At 41.5% G+C, this 20,809-nt stretch overlaps 1 protein-coding gene across 1 annotated transcript in view; it reads right to left on the bottom strand.

Moving 5' to 3' along the window:
• Positions 1-20,809, bottom strand: part of Myh15 (myosin heavy chain 15) — a 133,075-nt gene that overhangs the window by 13,173 nt on the left and 99,093 nt on the right. Inside the window, exons 33-37 of the mRNA XM_050163433.1 lie at positions 18,124-18,239; positions 12,459-12,651; positions 11,440-11,643; positions 5,809-5,934; positions 2,208-2,378 (exon numbers count right to left, since the gene is read on the bottom strand). Coding sequence (XP_050019390.1) covers positions 2,208-2,378; positions 5,809-5,934; positions 11,440-11,643; positions 12,459-12,651; positions 18,124-18,239 — 810 coding nt within the window. The remainder of the gene's footprint in view (positions 1-2,207; positions 2,379-5,808; positions 5,935-11,439; positions 11,644-12,458; positions 12,652-18,123; positions 18,240-20,809) is intronic.

Raw genomic sequence — 20,809 nt, 5'->3', positions numbered from 1 at the left:
CATTTCCATGTGATGCTGTAGCAAGAAGGCCAAGGTTAGAAGCTTGATGTTATTGGACATGAAACATATGAGCCAAATAAAATTTTATTCTTTATTGATTATCTCAGAGACTGTGTTATAATACAGAAAGTTGTTGAAAACAATGATATGCTAATTATACTTTTAAGCCTTAAATTTCTCAGTATCATCTGATATCAGCTCACTGCTAGTTATGTGTATGATGGTTTGAATGATAATGATCCCCATAAGCTCATAAGGAGTGGCACTATTGGGGGGCGTGGCTTTGTTGAAAGAAATCTGTCACTGGGATCATATTATAAGGTTTCAAATGCTCAAACCAGGAGCAGTGTCACTGTCTCTTCCTGTTGCCTGCCAATCTAGATGGAAAACTCTTTGCTCCAGCACCATGTCTGCTCACGGCCATGCTTCGCTCCATGTCAATAATGGACTAAACCTCTGGCGTTGTGAGCCAGCCCCAGTGAAATGTTTTCCTTTGTAAGAGTTGCCCTGGTGGCCATGGCATCTCTTCACAGCAATAAAGCCCTAAGACAATGAGACAGGATAAATGTCCTGCACTATTAAATGGGTGGTAGAAATACCATTATAATTTTTTTACTTTTTTAAGGGAATAACACATTTAAGTGCCTTTCCTCTTAGAGTAAACTCTTGGTTCCTACCTAAGTTATTGAATAAATATCATATTCATCTTATTACTATTTGAAATTGTTACTTTGTTTTTTCCAGGATGCCGATCCTGAAAAGTTAACCATGCTCCAAAGCATGGCCAACTCTCATGCACATTTAAGCAGCACTAAATGGATTCAGTGAGCATTTAAAGGAAGGAGAGAGAATACCCATATGAAGTTGGAATGAGAAAATGGTGGGCAGATAGGGGAGTAATTGGAAAGAATTAGATGGAGTGGATTTGATGAAAATACACTATTATATGCATGCATGAATATTAAATGAAAAAATTTAAAGTTTTTATTTGGGGACAAAACATGCAGTTTGCTTTTTTGCCTTGTTTTGGTTTTGTAAGTTTTGCTTGTTTATTATTAAGACATATTCCACAGGAGTTGTATTAAAAGGCATTATGGTAAAGGTCATTGGGAATAATTCTTTGTATATGTTTTATGCATGATATATATCTAGCTGCTTTTCCATTAGTATTAAGATTTTAAGGGTGGATGGGGTTTGTCTACTTGAATCAAACTTTGTTTTTCTTTTATTTGAAACATATAAAACGTTATATGATTTTTCCATCAAAACACCAAAAAGGGTACATTTCAAAGGTCTAACTTCCATCTCTTTGTTTTCTTCCTTGGACTAATAATTTTTCCTAGTCTTTCTCCTCCTACTATTTTTTTGAAAAATTAACCTTTCATGAGCAGAAGATTATAAATAGTTCATAACAGTTTAACATGCATTATCTTTATATTATTACTCATGATCTCCAGAACATATTTATGAGACCTTCCTCATTTCTTTTTAATCAACACAACTGTTTGGGTAGATCATGTGTCTGGATTAGTATTTCACTGCATGGATGTGTGGAAATGAGCCAAAGAGTGCACACCACTTTTCAGAGGCCCCTAAGAACCAGTAAGTCCCAGCAGAATGTTCTTCCGACTTTTGTGAAGTTTACTATATGCATATACATATGCACATACATATATATACTATATGTATATACATAGTTATTGAAATTGGTTCAGTAAGTTTAAAAAGCCCATTTTAATAAATGCTGTTTAGTTCTCGGAAGGTAGATTCCACATCATTTGTGCCAGACTTTGCTGTTTCTGCACTGAGTCTTCCTGGATCATGGATGTGTTTCATGTCTCCTTTCTTTAGCTGTGAAACAGACATTCTCTTTAAAGAAAACGACAGGAACACTGGCACAGAAACAAGACTGCAAGGATGTGTTTGGATAGAGTGGGCTGCCCTGTCCTGTCTGTACAGAGCCTAGAACTGGGGTGGTGAGTGGGAGAAGATGCTTTCTCATCCATCAGTAAGAGGGAAGACAACTTCCATCCAGACCCAGAAAAGTCCTATTGGCTGGCCCAAGGTCAAACAATAATGTATTCAGAGCAGACACTCTCAGAATCTGCAAGTGCCATTAAACAAAGTGATGAGGTGTGATGTTCCAGGACATTAAGGCCTCGAATGGAGATTGTTAGGCCCCCACGATTACTCAAGCAAACTCCTACCCTGGATTCCAATTTCTGGATTGCCTTTTTGCTCCCCAGCACAGCTGTCTGTTCCACTTCATCCAGCCTTTTTTGCAAGTCTTTAATTGTCTGCTCCATATTCTTCCTCATCTTCTCCAAGTGAGCATTAGTGTCTTGTTCTTTCTTCAGTTCTTCTGACGTGTTGGCTGCCTAAGAAAGAGGCAAGAGGGACTGATGAGACTGCTCAGTGGTTAGGGAACTTGCTGCTCCTGATCTAACCCAGGCACTGTTCCTGGACGTCATGCTGGAGCTCCAGCTTCAGTGCATTCGGTGCCTTCTTCTGACTTCTGTGAGCACCAGACACACATGTGCTTCACACAGGTTTAGGAAAAGAATCATATGCATAGAGTAAAGATTTGCAAATGCTTTCAAATGAAGAAGAAAGGTGGAAGGAAAGTGGCTTAGATAATCCTATAGGCAGCTCATATTCCAGTGAGCTTTAGCTTTTAATCTCATGGGGGAAGGGAACATATGCTTGGCCTCTGCATATTTAATCTCTTTCCACCCAGCTCTCTCTAATCCCTGATTCCCTAGAGTTTTGATCAAATCTGCCAGTAGACACTGAAGCAGCCATGTGAGAGAATGGGGTAAGAATTGTTAGGGAAAAGCCTAAAAGGACATGTCTTCTATATAAGATAGAAGACATCTTGAAAGCAAGATGACTAAGTAAAGCAATGGCTTTTAACTGAATAAAGTATGAGAAAATATCTGTAACTAAGTAGTTAACTGCTGTCATATAAGGTGCCAGGAAAAATGTAATAAAATGCCTATGAAAATATGTATCTTCTGATTTACTGCTGTAAACACTTTCAAGTTCAAAGAATTTGATAGCATCAGATATTCTCTGTACAAATAATCTGACACAAAGAAGGTTAGCTATGAATCCTGCTTTGGGCTTTAGCTCTATGTACAATGTCTTAGCTTCTCAATATGATTCAAACTGTTTCCTCTTTTGTGTGCTTAATTCAGGAATTAATCTTTCTGTCTATCTGGTTACCACTGCCTATGGTTTCAGTACAGTAACATCAGGAGCTAAGATCCTTAAGGACTGGCACCGAATGGGAGGGTTAGATAACTGGAAATGTTTCAGCAGGAATTGTTGGATCGCAGGCGCTCTGACTTTCTGATGACATTATAGTTTCTTCCCACTCGTGTTCTGTCCAGTGCAGTGACATTCACCATGAAGCCCTCACCATTCCATGGTTAGCACCATGCCTTTGAAACTCACAGAACCACAAGCTAAACCAACCTTTATTCTTTATAAAGTTACCTAATTTCAGAATTTTTCTATAATAACAAAAATTCATGACTAAAATAGGGAATTAATGTGTGTATTAGATACTTTTTTGTTGCTATGAATATTTGGCGGAAACAGTTGTTAAGGGATGATAGATATATCATGGCTCGTGACTCAGAGGAAACAGGGCCACATGGTGGGAAGACATGGTGGCAGGAACAGCTTGCAGCTGTGACATTGTTAGACTGGTGGAAAACCTCTTCTGGTCAAGAAAATAGACTCTCTGGCCTGGGTGGAGGCTTAACGCTCCATGTAGGTGGAGGCATCAGTCACTTACCCAAAGGAAGAACCCTTGGAGGGGAGGGTTTATCTTAAACTATGATAAAGAGATGGGCAGGAGAATTTCCCTTTAATTAGATACTATGTTTTTTCTTCTCAGACTCCCTGCTCCAAGGCAGTAGCAGACCACACCATAGACATGTAACTTCATACATCTGCTCATTTTTCTGAATTACCCAGAAAAGCATCATTTCCCCTTTTCTATTTTTTTCCTAAGCATGCTTTCCTTAAAATTTTGGGTTTCCCCAAAATGTAGGGCATTCTTATTCTTTCTCTAATGCCTTCCCCACTGTTATGTGGTTACTTGTCTGTCTTGTGTCTGACCTCCATGCCAGCTTAAATGGCATGGCTTTTTTCCACCTACCCTCAATTCTTCTCCTCTAGATGACAGTTAGAGTTTATATCTAGCCTGCCCTGTGGGTTTTCTTTCAAACTCTAATAAAATTGTGCTTGAGCATCATGTGAGTCTATTTTAAACTCGTTTTAATTAATGAGACTAAGAACCTCCAAAGTGGAAAAAGAGATAGATGCCCACTGTGTCAGCTGCAGCAACTTGAGGAGGCTGGTTACATCACTTCTGCAGTCAGGAAGCAAGAAGATTGCCCAGGATGCACACCTTCCAATGACCTCTTACTACAGCTAGACCGCACTAGCTAAAGTCTCCCAGCATCCCAAAACAACACCATCAATTGTACACCCATTGTTCACACTTGTAAGTCAATGGGAGGCACTCACCATTCAAACAATCACTTCCCTAAAAAGTAGGATCCTTAAATCACTGTTTATGTAAAATCTAGTTGGAAGTCTTGTCTCCTCAGTTCTCACAACTTTTGTTTTGTTTTGGTTTGGTTTTTCAACACAGGGTTTCTCTGTGTAACTTTGGTGTCTGTTCTGGAACTAGCTCTTATAGACCAGGCTGGCCTCAAACTGAGATCAGCCTGCCTCTGCCTCTGCCTCCCGAGTTTGGGGATTAAAGGCATACGTCACCACCACCTGGCGTCTCACAACTTCTTAAGCAAGAGGAGAAACTTCCTTTCCTAAAGCAGGGATGTGGTGCTGCATGTAACCACACTTTTGGTAGACTCCCAAAAAGCCCTGAAAGGGTAAGCAGAGGCTGAAATCATGCTCAGGTCCATGAAATTTCCAGTCCTGGGCCCTAAACACACAAACAGCACTTCCTCTCTATTAATAACTCTTTCTTTTCTTTTCTTTTCTTTTCTTTTCTTTTCTTTTCTTTTTTCGAGACAGGGTTTCTCCGTAGCTTTTTTGGTTCCTGTCCTGTAACTAGCTGTTATAGACCAGGCTGGCCTCGAACTCACAGAGATCCGCCTGCCTCTGCCTCCCGAGTGCTGGGATTAAAGGCGTGTGCCACTACCGCCTGGCTAATAACTCTTTCTTAATAGCACTGTTCATTTGCTATCTTTTTGATGGAAGCATAACACCTGCCCATAGTGGGTGTATGACATTGGCAACTTGTTGAGATCTGTGACTAACCCTGAATTTAGTGCCATCTAGGAAAATACCGTCAACAACTATTTTAGTTTACAAGTGAATAAGGTTCACAGCCACAAACGCTGCCTTTCTCATCTGGTTTTGCTACCCCAGTAGTAGTATGGATTGGTTTAACCGTCCTTCTCACCATCGTAAAACCATTGCATAACCAAGAAAAATGAATATCTGTAAGGATGCACAAGAGAATTCTTTCTAGACACCAGATATATTGATTCACAGCTGAAAAATAGCTAACATAAAGAGAAAGACTCTTGTTTTCACAGGATTTTACTTCTACTCATTCATTCACTCTTTCTCATTGCCAATGTGGTTTAGAAGACAACAGCCAACTGGCTTAAGTGTTCTGTCTAAGGGGGAAGCCACAAGATCAGCTAACCTCTTCCTGACTGTATGGGGACTCAGTGAACTCCATCTGGGCTGCAGCAGGTCCTGTCTCTGATCCATAGATCTAGTGACCTCTGAAGGACAGAAATGAGTAGTCAATGGGCCCACCTCAGCAGCTGCCTTCCTGGCATTTTCTTCTGCCTTTTGACACCTCTGCAGCATCTCCTCAGCTTCCTTCTGCATCTGAGCAACATCAGCCTCCAGTTTCTTCTTCTGGCTGAGGAGACCTGTGTTCTAAGGAAGGGCAGCATTCCAGTTAGACAACCTGAGACCAGCAATGCACAGGCAAGCAGCTCCGGGTGGGAGCAATTTATCATAGTCAGTCATATGCAGTTAAGCAAGAATTCCAGCCCCAGGTGGTAGTTCGGGTACAAAAGGCATAGCAGATGAAGGGGTTTCATTTTAGAACAGCTATTCTCAACCTGTGGGTTTCAATCCCTTTGAGGACAAAGGACCCTTTCACAGGAGTCGCCTAACACCATCCTACATATCAGATATATACATCATAATTTTAGCAGTAGCAGCAATGGGAATCATCTATGGTTGAGGTCACCACAACACCAGGAACTGTATTCAAAGGCCGCAGCCTTAGGAAGGGTGAGAACCACTACCAGGAGAGAAGAGATGGTATCCTGAATCAGAAGGGGTGACTCCAAATAATTCAAAGGCCAAATGGAGGTTAGGTTTTTAACTTATCGAGGAATGCTTTCTCGGTGTGATAGAAAGAAGTATCCTGGAGCAGAAGTTGGAGTTGCCTGCAGCCACCTGGAGAATTCCAGCGTGCTCCTGCAGGAAGTAAATGGATTCTCTCTCTGTGACCATCTATCCGCCTTCCTTCCTCACTCTGCAGAGAGGAGGAGGAGGTGGGAAATAAGATGACATAAAGTTCAGCCCCTAGGACGCCTTTGTGCTCTGCAGCCATGCTGCTCCAGTTCCTTCCTGATTGTCACACTGGAGGCCAAGGCCCTCTTTGCTGCGTCTGCCCCGTGTTTGAAGTGTGGCTTTTGTGAGCATGTGAAACCTTAGCACAAAGAGCGGGTGTAAAAAGCATGGGCTTCCCACTTTCCCTTTCTCCCTTCATTTCATCCTTTCCCATCGTCCTGCCACTGTCCGCTAGTAATTGCCTTTCTTGGGGCAGATGAAGCCTTGGACAGAGAAAGAAGGTATCCCAGGTTCACAGCATCATCATAAACACCTCTCTCCATCCTGTGGAGGGGCAGGCCTGGGCTCTGCAGGATTTCCAGTGCCTTCAGTGTGGCCTGGGGGAAACAAGTCTATTTTCCTGAAGTGTCTTACGGGTGCTCACTGTACATAACTCCATAGGCACTCTCTCAGTGTGAAGTATGGCACAAGTCTAAACACCGGTTTGACTGTGTAGCAATCTCTTCAGCTTTCCCAGCGAGATGACCATGAACACTCCTACAGGCCAATGCCTCCCCGCCTCCCTGCTCCCATTCTCAGAAGGACTAGCGGTAAGGTATCATGTGCTGAGGATCACTTGTGTAAGTTATACTCTGATGTCTAAGAGGAGCCCATGTCTCCTGGATGAATGCTGGACACTGCGTCTTGGGTCTAGGGGAAGCACCTGAGAGTTTGTGGAGCCTCCAGCTGCTGCAGAGATGAGGATCTCATAGGTCAGTATGAGATACGAGGACTGGAACTCTCATGTTAAAGTTTCAGAAACTGCCCTACAGACCAAGGCTTCATTACTGGAGGGTCGTAGTTTGCTTCCCTGCTGCTGTGGCACAACACTGACCAGAGCCAACTTGGGGAGGGAAGGTTTCATTGCAGCTTACACCATCAATCATTGAAAAAAGTCCAGGCAACTTAGAGGCATGAACTGGCACAGAGGCAAGGCCTGAGTGCTGCTTATAGGATAGGCTTGTTCAGTCTGCTTTCTTATTCAACCAGTACCGTCTTCCCAGACCCACAGCGGGATGTGCTCTTTTTTTTTTATCAGTTACTAATCAAGAAAGTGCTCCCACACACTTGCCTATAGGCCAGTCTAATGGAGGCAATTTCTTTTTTATTGATATATATTTTTTCTCTACTTCCCTCCCTTCCTCCCCACTTCTCCTTCTACCCTCTCCCATGATTCATTTACTCCCAATTTCCTCAGGATATCTTGTCTTTTTCTACTTCTCATGTAGAGTAGATCCACATATGTCCTCTTAGGGTCCTTTTTGTTGTCTAGGTTCCCTGGGGTTGTGAATTGTAGGCTGGTTTTTCTTTGTTTTATGTTTAAAAACAACTTATGAGTGAGTACATATTATATTTACCCTTCTGGGTCTGGGTTACCTCACTCAATATAATGTTTTCTAGATCCACCCATTTGCCTACAAATTGCAAGATGTCATTATTTTGTACCACTGAGTATTACTCCATTGTATAAATGTACCACATTTTCTTTATCCATTATTCGGATGAGGGACATTCAGGTTGTTTCCAGGTTCTGGCTATTACAAATATTGCTGCTATGAGCATAGTTGAGTCCTTGTGGTATGAATGAGCACCCTTTGGGTATATATCCAAAAGTGGTATTGCTGAGTCTTGAGGTTGTTTTCTAATTTTCTGAGAAAATGCCATATTGATTTTCAAAAGTGACTGTACCAGTTTGTACTCCCACCAGCAATGCAGGAGTGTTCCCTTTACCCTACATCCTCTCCAGCATAAGTTGCATAAGTTGTCATCACTGATTTTTGTCTTGGCCATTCTGACAGGTGTAAGATGGAATCTCAGAGTTGTTTTGATTTGCATTTCTCTTATGGGTAAAAATGTTGAACATTTTCTCAAGTGTCTTTCAGCCATTTTAGATTCATCTGTTGAGAGTTCTCTGTTTAGGTCTGTATCCCATTTTTTTTATTGAATGAAAAAGAATACTCAAATTAATATAAAAAAGCAAAAAACTCAGAACAGCCAAAACAATTCTGTACAATAAATGAACTTCTGGAGGTATCATAATCCCTAACTTCAAACTCTATTACAGAGCTACAGTACTGAAAACAGCCTGGTTCTGGCATAAGAACAGACAAGAGGACCAATGGAATTGAATCAAAGACCCAATATCAATCCATGCAACTAGGAACTAGGATTTTTGACAAAGAAGCAAAAAATATAAAATGAAAAAAAGAAAGCATATTCAACAAATGGTGCTGGCATAACTGGATATCAACATAGAATCAAAATAGATCCATATCTATCACCATGCACAAAACTCAAGTCCAAATGCATCAAAGACCTCAGCATAAAGCCAATCACACTGAACCTCATAGAAAAGAAAGTGTGAAGTACACTTGAATCCACTGGCACCAGGAGACCATTTCCTAAATATAACCTCAGTAGCACAGACACTAATAGCAACAATTAATAAATGGGACCTCCTGAAACTGAAAAGCTTCTATAAAGGAACGGACATGGTCAACAGGACAAAATGGCAACCTACAGAATGGGAAAAGATCTTCACCATTCCCACATCAGACAAAGGGCTGATCTCCAAAATATATAAAGAACTCAAGAAACTAAAGAAGAAATACTCCAATAAAAAAAAAATGGGTACAGACCTAAACAGAGAACTCTCAACAGATGAATCTAAAATGGCTGCAGGCAATTTCTTAACTGAAGTTTCCTCTTTCCAGGTGACCTTAGTTTGAGTCATATTGACAAAAGTTAAGCACCTCTCTCTCTCTCTCTCTCCCTCTCCCCTACCCTCCCTCTCTCCCTCTCTTCCTCCTTTCACCCCACTCTTTTCCCACCTCCCACTTCACATTGGGACACAGTACATTCTCAGTTATGACATGTATAACAAGTGACTTGTCACCAGTAGTTGGTAGATAATAGGTAATATGTTTGAAAATTAATGATTCAGTATGCCACATTTTCTTAAGATAAATCTTAATGGAAAAGGAACATGTTACAAATTTTGTTTCTCTTTTCTCCATTGCAGTTGGGTTGAACTCAAAGCTTCATACCTGCAAGACATGTATGTGCTCTACCACTGATCAATATGCACAAAGTCAAGTGTTGAAATGAGTTAACCTGTTAAGAATTATGCACACCCTACAGCATATTTGTTCCTGATCCATGGCACTCAGAGAATGATGTCATTGCATGAACTTACTGTAGATACAGAGTAATTGTAACACCTTGTGGGAGGTACAGCTATGACTTATTTATTTACCACTGAGGGCACTCCTGACATTCTGGGAACAGCAATTCTTTTGTGACATGAAATCATATGGGACATCAAAGGAGGTCTCTGGACCCTGATTACAAACTGCCAGTGACATCTCCCAGTCACTGTGGCAACTAAAATAGCCCAAGAAGTTCCAACACTCCCAAGAGTGACTGTCTGTCCTACTCAACAGTCACTGGAGCAAACTTTCCAAAGAGTGCATCTGCTAACTCATCCCCAGCTGCTCACAGTTCTTCAGTAGCTTCCATTATCTGCCAATCAAATTCTTAGACTCAAGGTTCTAGAATCTTGAGCCTACCTGTCTCCTGACATTATTTCTCCTCATCTCTTCTAACTGTACTTTCTTCTACTATGTAAATTTACCTGAAATTCTAAATTCTTCATCTTCATCCACTTCCTTCATTTTTCTTTCTGCCACCTTATCCCATTTCTTGCATGTCTTTCATGACTAGGAAGAAAACTATTATGTCCCCGCCTGACCTCATGAGGATTATTTGGGCATTCTGTAGAGCATTATGTCCACGATGGTACTCTGAATAGTACTGTGTTGTTTACTTGTGTCTTCACTGTTTGGGGACAGTGAGGAGGTTATTTGTCATACTGGGTATACTTATCTAAATTATACCATGTGCCCTAAAGATGCTCAGTGCTTGACACACTGCTATAGGCATTTGTCTCTGTCACTGTGGCTTCTTCTGCCTTCAGGAAAATGATCTAGAAATCCTGCTAACCCCCACTTATATGGCCTTACAGGAGAATCCAGGAAAGAGAAGCTAATCAGGATGCGAGAGATTCCCGGGATGCTGGGAATCAAGTCACTGAGAGAGAACAAAAGGACAAGAGAACAAGCAAATAATTTTAGATCAATACGAAACACGCTTATCGCTCTTCTACTATCGTGGCTGAGAATTCCCTGACAGTCCATTCTTCAAGCAGAAACCTTGGTGTTCCAGCTGCACTATACTCCCCACCATGCCCACAGAAGCACATATTGAGCCCCTAAGCCCTAGTTCTGCAGAATATAATCTTATTTGGAAATAAAGCTTTAAATAAGTTAAACAAGTTAATATTGGGTCGTTAAGGTGAGCCATAATTTCCACATAATACATCCTTATAGAAAGGAGAAAGCTGGACAGAGACACACTCACAGGATAAAAAGACAAAAGAATGCATGTGAGAGCAGTGGATGGAAACAGGGCGCCGACAGAAAAAGTGCCAGGAAACCATCAGAAGCCGAGAGAAGCTGGGCCTTTTGTGAGTGTCAGTGAGAGCATGGTTCTTACAATATCTTAATTTGGATGACTAGCACCCAGGACTGTGAAAGTTGTCTAAAGACATCATTTGGTGGTGCTTGGTTACAACTGCTCTGGGAACCTAATGCTTGTAAGGAAAGGTGTGCCGGGCTTAGCTGCATATTTTTTCTGTGCATCTTGTACCACACCAAAAACTTGACGTGGCCACCACACAAATCCTTAGCTGACTCAGTAATGGGAACGCCTTCCTCCAGCCAACTGACCCAGCAGATAGAGAGAATGAACATGTCCTACCTGGGTATGGAAAAGATTGATTTTTTCTGTGGCTTCCAGGAGCTCTTTTTCTGCCAGCTTGTACCCTCGCTCTGTCTGTTCTTGCAAGGACCTCAGTTCTTCTAGTTCGGACTGAAGAAGGGTGTTACGCTGCTCAGCCAGAGACACTTGTTCCTTCAGGTCCTTGTTCTGGTACATGCTGTCATCCAGTTGTTGTTGAAGCTCCTGCAAAAGAAAAAAAAAGAAAAAAAAAACCATGGGCCTGGGGCATGATCTCTCCGAGTTTAACTGTTAGCTGGGGAAGCAGGGAGCAACGACACACAGAGACACGTTTCTAAGTTCTTGATCTCATAAATAAAAGGCTTTGCAATCACACCCCAAGAGGTAGCTCCAGGACAGTTTACTGAAGTCAAAGAGAGAAAGTGTCTTGAGCAACAGGGCAGGAAGTTGTTGATCTTGGCAGGTGCCGGGAGGTAGGGGACAGAGAGGAAGCCACAAAGTTCAACTTTCTGCTTCAGAAATGAGACAGCAGCAGGAGCAGCAATTGTCCAAAGGGCTAAGCAGTGATGGGACTAAGGAGTCAGTTATTTCTCCTCTTTCCTTACCTTGTTCTTAGTTTCTGTCATATTTCTTCCAGCCTGTTGGCTAAGGCTGGACTTGAGGTTATAAAACCCAATTTTCTTCAGAGCAGAAACAAGGACAAGAAAATCCCTACTGTTGGCTTCAAGTAATGGTGCCCATCCTACCATTTTGCACCAAGAGTAGGCTATGAATGGAACTGATCGAAACATGCCCCCAATAGTGTCTTAGAAGCAGATGGCTGCCCCAGACTCTGTCTATTCCTTCTTCCTGCCTAATAACCCATCACAAAACGAGTTATGTCCCTGAGCATGCATGATTCTGACAGAGCATCACCCGTTTTTAAGATAAACATCTTCCAGCCTTCTTGAAGAGTGAGATTTGTGGTTTTCTTCTTTACTGCCCAACAGAGACATGGTTTATGTTATGTTATATTATGTTATGCTATGGCTTGAGAGTACCTTCATTTGACCCTGAAGCTGGCCCAAGGCTCTAGTTGTCTGTGACACCTGCCGGTTGGCAGCACAGAGCTGAATCTCCATCTCCTTAAGGTTGCCTTCCATCTTCTTCCTCATTTGGGTGGCCTCAATTCTACCCAAAGCTTCAGAGTCCAGACCTGACTGCAGGGAAGTCAAGGCCTGCTGATGCTTCTCCCTGATTTCACAGTAACATTTGGGAAGAACATGATACACTCAAATTAAAAATTGCTACCTCTTATTTTCTTTTTATTTATTTTTTTTCCATTAAAAAATTTATACTTCCTCCCCTCCTCCCATTTCCCTCCTGCTCCCCCACTAGCTACCTCTTATTTTCAAGTTATGGAAAACATATTAAAATAAAAATATGTTCAGATATTAACAAAATGAGTCTAAAGAGTGTCCATTTTATAAACAGAGGAAGCTTGGCCTTGAATTAACGAGTCTTTTGTCATTATAACAGTCTAAGAAAGGCTTTTCATATAACTATAAATTCACCATAGAACCATAAAGACACATGAACTATGTCAAGTTCCTGTGTTAGCTTTGCCTAAGACTCATTAAAGGATTGTTCTGTAGTTTCATGTCAACATCACACAGCTAGAGTCATTTTGGAAGTGAAAATCTCAGTTGAGAAAATGCCCCCACCAAATTGGCCTGTGGGTAAAAGTGTAAGACATTATTATTATGTTGATTGACAGAAGAGGGCGGAGCTTACTGTTGGTGGTGCCATCCCTGGACTGGGGGTTCTGGGTGGTATAAGGGAGCAGGTTGAGCAAGCCACGAGAAGAACGTCCCTAAGTAGTGTTCCTCCATGGCTTCGACTCCAATCCCTGCTCCCAGTCCCTGTCTTGAGTTCCTGCTAAGGCTTCCCTCAGTGATGGAACTTACAAGTTGTAAGGTGAAATGAATCCTTTCTCCCCAAGATTCTTTTGGTCATAGTGTTCTAGCACATCCTAACCAAGACAAGGATGATAAACTCTAGATTTCCTAGAGTGTCTACAGATGAAGAATGGATGTTCTTTTAGACAATCATAGTTGAAAAAAAAACAAGTCTGAATACAGTAGGAAAGAGCTACTGAGATCCAGTCATACTGCTCTAATGGTCTGCAGTCTTCAATAATAACATGGGTTTGATTTTTGTTTTGTTTGTTGTGTATGTGTGTGTGTGTTGCCTTCTCTCTCTAGGAGTTTGAAGGACAATGACTAGTTGAGAAAACTCAATACTATATAGTATGTAAATACTATATAGTATGTATATAGTATGTAAATACTTTTAATATTCTCTTATAAGAACAAAAGCTCTGAGCAAAACCATAATTATAAAGTGCTACCAACTTGGTTAATATCCTAGTAATCAAGAATTGCAAAGAAGAATTTGAGAAAATCATGGAAATTTTTACTTGGCAATACTTGAAAATACTTGGGCACCATGGGACTAACTACGAATTTGTTAGTTGGGACTACAGTGCAATGGGCCATTAATAGCCTCTCCCATATGATAAGAAATCAGACAGATTGTGTGAATCTCCAACCTCTTTTCCTTGCTTGTGCTATGAAAATGCAGGAAAACTTTGGTTTCTGGAACAACTTTGAGTAGTGTCTTACTTTCCATTCTATCCGAGTTCAGACTCTGATTTCAGAGAAAAACAAAGCAAAACAAAACTTCTCCTCTTTTAGCTCCTCAGTATTATTTGGTGGTTGTTCATCAAGAAACTTTAATTGATATCAAAAACACAAGTCCTCTTAAACTCATTGCAACAGAGCCTTAGTCCTAGGCAGATAAGTAGAAGAAAGAATTCTTTTTTTTTCTTTTTTATCTTAATAGAGGCTATACAACAAACATCAAAAGTGTACTTGGCATGGGTCCGAATTAGATTCCACACTGAATTGTCATCGAGTGTGTCCTGACCTCTCATGCTGATCAGAGGTGCACCCCTAACTGTTAGTAGGATTGTGGTTGGAGTTTGCTATTGGTTCACAGGTAGGGGCCTCCACTTTTCATGACCACATTTTATTATGGGTAGAAGGGCCACAAAAGAAGGTATAGAAAAATATGGAAAGTATCTTTTTTATTTTATAGTAACTATTACTTTACACTTACTTCTAACCTAGCATTAAAACTGGTCTTCTATATCACATTTAGTGCCTATCCCCAGGCACTGTGCATTTGTCTCCCAGATTAGAATCCTATAAGCTTTCAGGCATATAAAGATAATGAGAATGTTATAAATCAAATTATGCTGCCTCCAAATGCTGAAGCCTTAGGCTCCAGAAACACAGTATTGTGCTTTCATGAAGATGGAACTTTAAAGACCTGTACATGCAAACTTCTCTAAAGAAGCAAGGAAGATAAAAATGAAGGTCTTGGAGAAGGGCCTTAATCTAATAGCAGAGCCTTCCGAAGAAGAAGACAGCAGAAATAGATCCTCACAATAGAAAACTCACATAGAAAAATGCAGAGAGGGAGCAGCCATCTGACTTCAAGATGAAAACAGAGGCCTTAGGAAAACCTGCTGCCCACACGATGATCTCAGATCTACAGTGCCCAGGCTCTGAAAATGTGAATTTGTATTGTCTAAGCCATCCAGCCTGTGGGGTTTATTTATTTCTTTTGTTTGACAGCATCCCTTGCAAACTAGTAAGGGAACTGGCACACTCTGCAGCACCTACATTCTGAAAAGACTGCCCTGATTTCCAGTGGGGGAACTTCCTGGTTTTCCTCAGGTAGCTCTCTCTACCAGGAACACTGGATTCTTTGTGGCCTGCCACCAATTGTTCATCTACAAATACATTCTGTTTCAGCACACTGAATGTCTCGAATGCTAGCTTTCCTATAGCTATCTGAGAAACTTCATAAATGTTAAGTAAAGACGATGATAATGCCCTAAGTGATGACTGCAACACCATTCATACGGAATCAAAAATCTTTACAATCAAAGCTCCCTCAAGCACATCTTTTAAAGGAAAATGAAACACTGAAGGCTGCACAGATGGCCCAGTGGTTTGCCAGCATTTGTTTCTCTTACAGAGCACCCAAGTTTGGTTCCCAGAACCCAACATCAGGAAACATCCTCCAGCTCTAAAGGATCCAATACCCTCCTCTGGCAATAGTAATAATAATAATAATAATAATAATAACAATGAGGAAGAAGAGGAGGAGAAGTTGGTGGTGGTCATGAATATAAGAAGGAGCTTGGGGTAAACTGGAAGAATTGGAAGGGAGAAGGGATAGATGTTATGTGAATCCAGCATTCATATGAAATTCTTTAAGGAATTTTTAAGTAAAAATAAATAAAAAGTAGTATCTTTGAAGAAAACCAGTGCTTTTAATAGCTTGGCTGTTGCTTCGGTGTTCAGATTGTCATAGATTTCTTACAAGTTATCTATTCTGATGTTACCAAGCAAATGGAACTTTTTTTAAAAAGTGAGTTATCTCTACCTTAAAAACTAGACAGAAATAATCCAAACCAGCTCTGAGCGTAGAAGTCCCAGCTACTCCAACAGTGTACAGAGCATCTGCCAACACTGAGAACTCACATGGTTAAGAGGTAAATATCTCTCGTGCCAGCTGCTTGGACTTTTCCTCACCAATGGGGTCTCTCCTGGGCTCACTCACCATTCCTCACCAGACTGACAGAATGCTCAGCAGAGGTGAATACACGGAGAACGTTCCACAAGTGCTAAGCTATAAAAGCTTGACCTCTGCTGCCTCTTGGCCCCTTCAACATTCCAGGAACTGCGGTAATAGACAACTTCAGTTTCTGTGGCAATGCACATGGTTTATATGAACACAGAGTCTTCAACCTCATCCTGCCCTCAGGTGATATTTCTTTTTTGAGGTCTATAATTTACCTCATCATTTTTGATGGCTTGGACTTTCTCGCCCATATATATTTTTCCCTGAAATTCTACTCCATTTCCTCCTAGCCCCAGACTCATACTGAACCATCAGATTAGAGCAAAACATTTGCTATAATCTGCACTCACACAGAGCACAGAGGGTCTGGGACAGTGCGTGCGATGTTTGGTGAGATGCTCGTCTGTCCTTTCTGGATGCACCGATTACAGACACTGTGAGTCATCAGCTAGAGCTTCCACTGAGCTCGTGTAGGAGCCTCAGGTGCCCCTCCCTTTTCCAGCCCATTGCAGCTCATGTTCCCTTCAGCTTTCTCCTCTTAACCTTAGCTGTTTGGATCTCTGACTTCCTTTGCACTGATGATTATAATTGGGGGACTGTTCTCCGACATTCAGATGTACCTGACACGACACAGACTCTCTGGGGGTTCATTTTCCTCACCGCGTTTATTTATAGCTGAGGTTTGACGTCATCTGAGATCAAGCTTTTTTTTTAACTACAAAAGGAGATGCTCATTTTTATTCTTTGTGTACAGAAATAGTGCAAATATTAGGGTTTTATATGTTTGCCCTTTATCAACGAATTATATCAGATGCTAGTAAGTACACCAGATTTCTTCACTGGAGCTAGCTCCATGAAAATACTTGTGAATGAGGGCTGAGTTAACTCAGAGCACAGAAGGATAAGCTTGGCTTGGAATCATCTCTAAATATTGACCATCTGGAAGTTTGGATAGAAAACAATCTATGGGAAAAAGCCTAGTTAAACAGAATGTGTTAACATGGCATTGGCTTGTTTTGTTTGTTTAACAAAAACATTGAGAATAAGTTGCCAGTTGAACCTCAGACTACTATATGATCTTCTTTGCAGACTTAGGGCTTTGGTTAAGGCCCAGTTCTCAACCTGTGAGTCGAGACCCCTTGGGGGTTTGAACAACCCTTTCACAGGGGTCACCTAAGACATCAGAAAACACATATACTTATATTATGATTCATAACAGTAGCAAAATTAGTTATGAAGTAGCAACAATAGTTTTATGGTTGGGGATCACTACACATGAGGAACTGTGTTAAAAAGTGGCAGCCTTGGGAAGGCTGAGAACCACTGGTTAAGGGAACAGCAAATAGCCAGAAAGGTAACTTAGTCATCCCTACCTCTAAATGCCAGGATCAGCTTCCTGATCACCCTCACTACTTTCTGTGGCCCATAGGTCTCCTTTGTCTCTTTCCTGAGAATCTAAGCAATTAAGTGTCTATAGTCACCAACTTGTTATACAAGGAAGTGAAGAAAGGGTCCAGAGACTGGAAATCCTGTTTCACACAGCCTGGCAGGTCAGCCCCCACTGTTTCAACAGTCTTGTTCCTGGCCGTGCGTTCTCACAGACAGGGGCGAAGGAATCCTTCTCTCTGATCTAACCTTAGCTTCTACATGACACCAAATGTTTTGTCCTTTCTTCCTGACTACCCCTGAATGGGACTCCGTAGAAGAAGCAGACTCACACACACACACACACACACACACACACACACACACACACACACACACCCAATGCAGCCCTCCCCATGCTGAAGAGCAGAAAACCACAAGAGTATGATCTGTATAGGGAGTATTTGTGTGTAGAAGTGGTCTTCTATAACAGTGATGCATTTAATGGGGAATCCTAGAGTTGAGTCAGACCAAGCATCTTTGGCCATGTTCTGACAGGGCTCATGAAGGCAGCCCCACAGGGAGTCTGCTCATTCTGGGACTCTGACATTCATGGCTGTTGTTCAACAGCATAATCCTCAGTACCTCATCTTCTCTGTTTCTTCCTCTTTCTCCAACAACTTTCTTTCCAGCTCTGCCTTAGCTTCTGAGAGTTCAAGCTGGAAATGGAGGATCTTGCTTTCATTGCGCTCCAGGGCTCCCTATAACGAAAAGCACCCAATGAAGTTTCTTTTTGAACAAAAATTATATTTTCTTCCCCCAATGCCTGTGTCATGAATGCAGTTCTTTCTAGAGTTGCTGGCTGAGATCTAGGTTCAAGGCAGGACCCTGAAGCTAGACTAGGACAAGTGACCGCTCTGAGATCCTTTGTTCCTTGAATAGTAGCCTAAGGCTGAACCGAGATACAGCTCAATCTTAGAGCTTTTGCCTGGCTTGGATGAAGGCCTGTGTTCAATTCTCAATACCAATAAAGAAATATATATATAAAATTCTAAAGCATTTTTAAATAGAAATTCTCAACCTAGTCTACCACTGTATTTAATATTTAATTACTGACATCTAGTACTCTTAAATATTTCCAACTCATTCCACCTTTTGGGTGAGTCAATAAAATCATCAAGACTATACGGAAGGTGCTAACATTTATTGGAGTCTTTATTTTGGGCATTTAGGAAGTACTTAGCACGTAATACTCTCAAGGTGAGCCACTTGATTATCACTACTACAAAGTGGGGATTTAATGGGTAGGATATCTCCTGGGATGGGTGTTCATATAATATTTCCAGGGATTCTCTTATAGGATCATTCAATTTTAAAACTAGAAATTTGATAGAGAGTAAATAAAATATTTAAAGCCTTTTCTAAGGAGAAAATGTGTGTAAAAAAAATTCCAGCCAAGCAAATGGCAAAATACTTGAAGAGTATGAATAATTTAACAGCATGCATGTGCCATGCAAGTTGGCCAGCTAACTCTGGACAGTCCTGAGAGCTGGGATAACTCCTTATCTTCTCTGAGGAGAACTTTTAATCTACCGAAAAGAATAAAACCACGTAGAAATAGTCAAACAACGAGAACAACAAAACTAAGTTGCCGTGAATTTTAAGAAGGCCTCCTTAGTTTTTGGCTCAATCCTGACAGGCATAAATCAAAAGCAAATGTTCAGATAGCATTCTCCTCAGGGAATGGTAGTTTCTTTGAGGGAAAACTCACCCTCTAGAATATACTGAGAAAGGGAATCTTTAGAGGTGTCCTGAAATCATTTCAGTCTTATGGATTCAGGGATCTGATTAAATTTTTCATAAAGCCACACCCCAAAAAGGAATAACTCCAAGTTACAAACACGTGTGCAAAGTGATAAAGCATTTGTGAGGCTGAATTTGCAACTCAGTGTATGCTGCCATCTTGTGGTGGAATGTGGTATGGCCTTCGTGCACTTTGATGTACTTACTTAAGAGATTACTATCCCAATATACGTTACGAAACTAAAGCTGCCCCTAAAATCATATTTTATTGCTAAAACGTTTAAATATACAATAAAATTTACTTCTTTTATTGAATATGGTGATTTTAGAAAGTACCCAACTAGAGTGGTCAGAGATCCAAAGATGAGTAAATTAAACAAAATTCATCAACTTTGCACCAACAAGCCTTCCTAAGGGGTACTCTATCAGCTGATGGGATTTTTCAATAATATGTATGCAGGAAAGAGCAGTGACTGAAATGGAAGCACTTCAGAGTGAGGGGCACATCTATATTGCCAGTCTCCTACAGAGCTGCAGGGGAGAGGCAGCTCCCACTGCCAGTGCTTGGACAGAGAAGGGCTTACAGCATCAATCTCCTACTGCTGCACTTCCCAGGAGCCTCTGTCCAGTGCTCTATAACATCTTTCTAAATCCACTTCCTCTGCTGGAAGGGTGTGTGTACTCCACCGTGTCCAGACAGATGTTGAGGAGCTGCTTCAAGATGAAACTCAGCTGGGAGCAGAGTACCTATCGAGCTAATGGCTAATCAACCACCTGGCGACCCTGGAAGGTAACTTCCTCTTCGGGACATTATCTTCTTCGGCATCAGATCTTCGCAGGGGTCCTGTTAACTTCTTCCCGGTCCACATCCAGTGATGAAGCAGGAATTTTTTCCAGAACACCTAAAACACCCCCGTCAAAGACTGCACACCTTTCCAGCGTGTCTGAGAATTTCATAGGGAATCTCTTCTCACCAACAGATTTGGGATGGGTAGTTAACAGACTGTTTTCAAGGGGGATATATACAAATCTATGTATACCTCCAACTTTGGGTAACTATTAACTGAGTTCCCTATGGGCCAGCAGTGTTCCAGCAAGTGCATCTCCATGGTGACACCCCAGAAAGCCCCCAAAGGAGCTAGTTTAAGTGCAGATTCTGATTCGATAAAGTTGGGAACAGCACGGATATTCTGAAAGTGTAACAAAATTCTCGGTATCTGTGCATATGGTCTGCAAGGGTCTAGGCTGGGGATAAAGTAAGTAAACACATCATTGTTGTTTTTAGTCAGGTCGGGGAATTTGCATTTACTAGTAACTACCTTGCTCCCTGAGCCTCAGTTTACTCGGTAAAATGGAGACAAGAGTTTGCTGGGGAACCCGGCACCAGGAGGGATATCACTGGGGTGAGTGAGTTTCTGACCACGGCAGCAGCCCGGGACAGGGAACTCAGACACCCCTCCTACACTTCCTGGTCATCCTCAGGGGCTACTCTGCCCGATACCTCCTCTCTCTTCCTATCCCACCCAGC

Source organism: Alexandromys fortis, unplaced genomic scaffold (assembly GCF_014885135.2).
Source record: "Alexandromys fortis isolate MF-2015 unplaced genomic scaffold, M_Fortis_MF-2015_v1.1 scaffold_131, whole genome shotgun sequence".
Lineage (NCBI taxonomy): Eukaryota > Metazoa > Chordata > Mammalia > Rodentia > Cricetidae > Alexandromys > Alexandromys fortis.
Note: the sequence above shows the minus strand (reverse complement) of the source record. Positions and strands in the feature narration are given on the sequence as shown.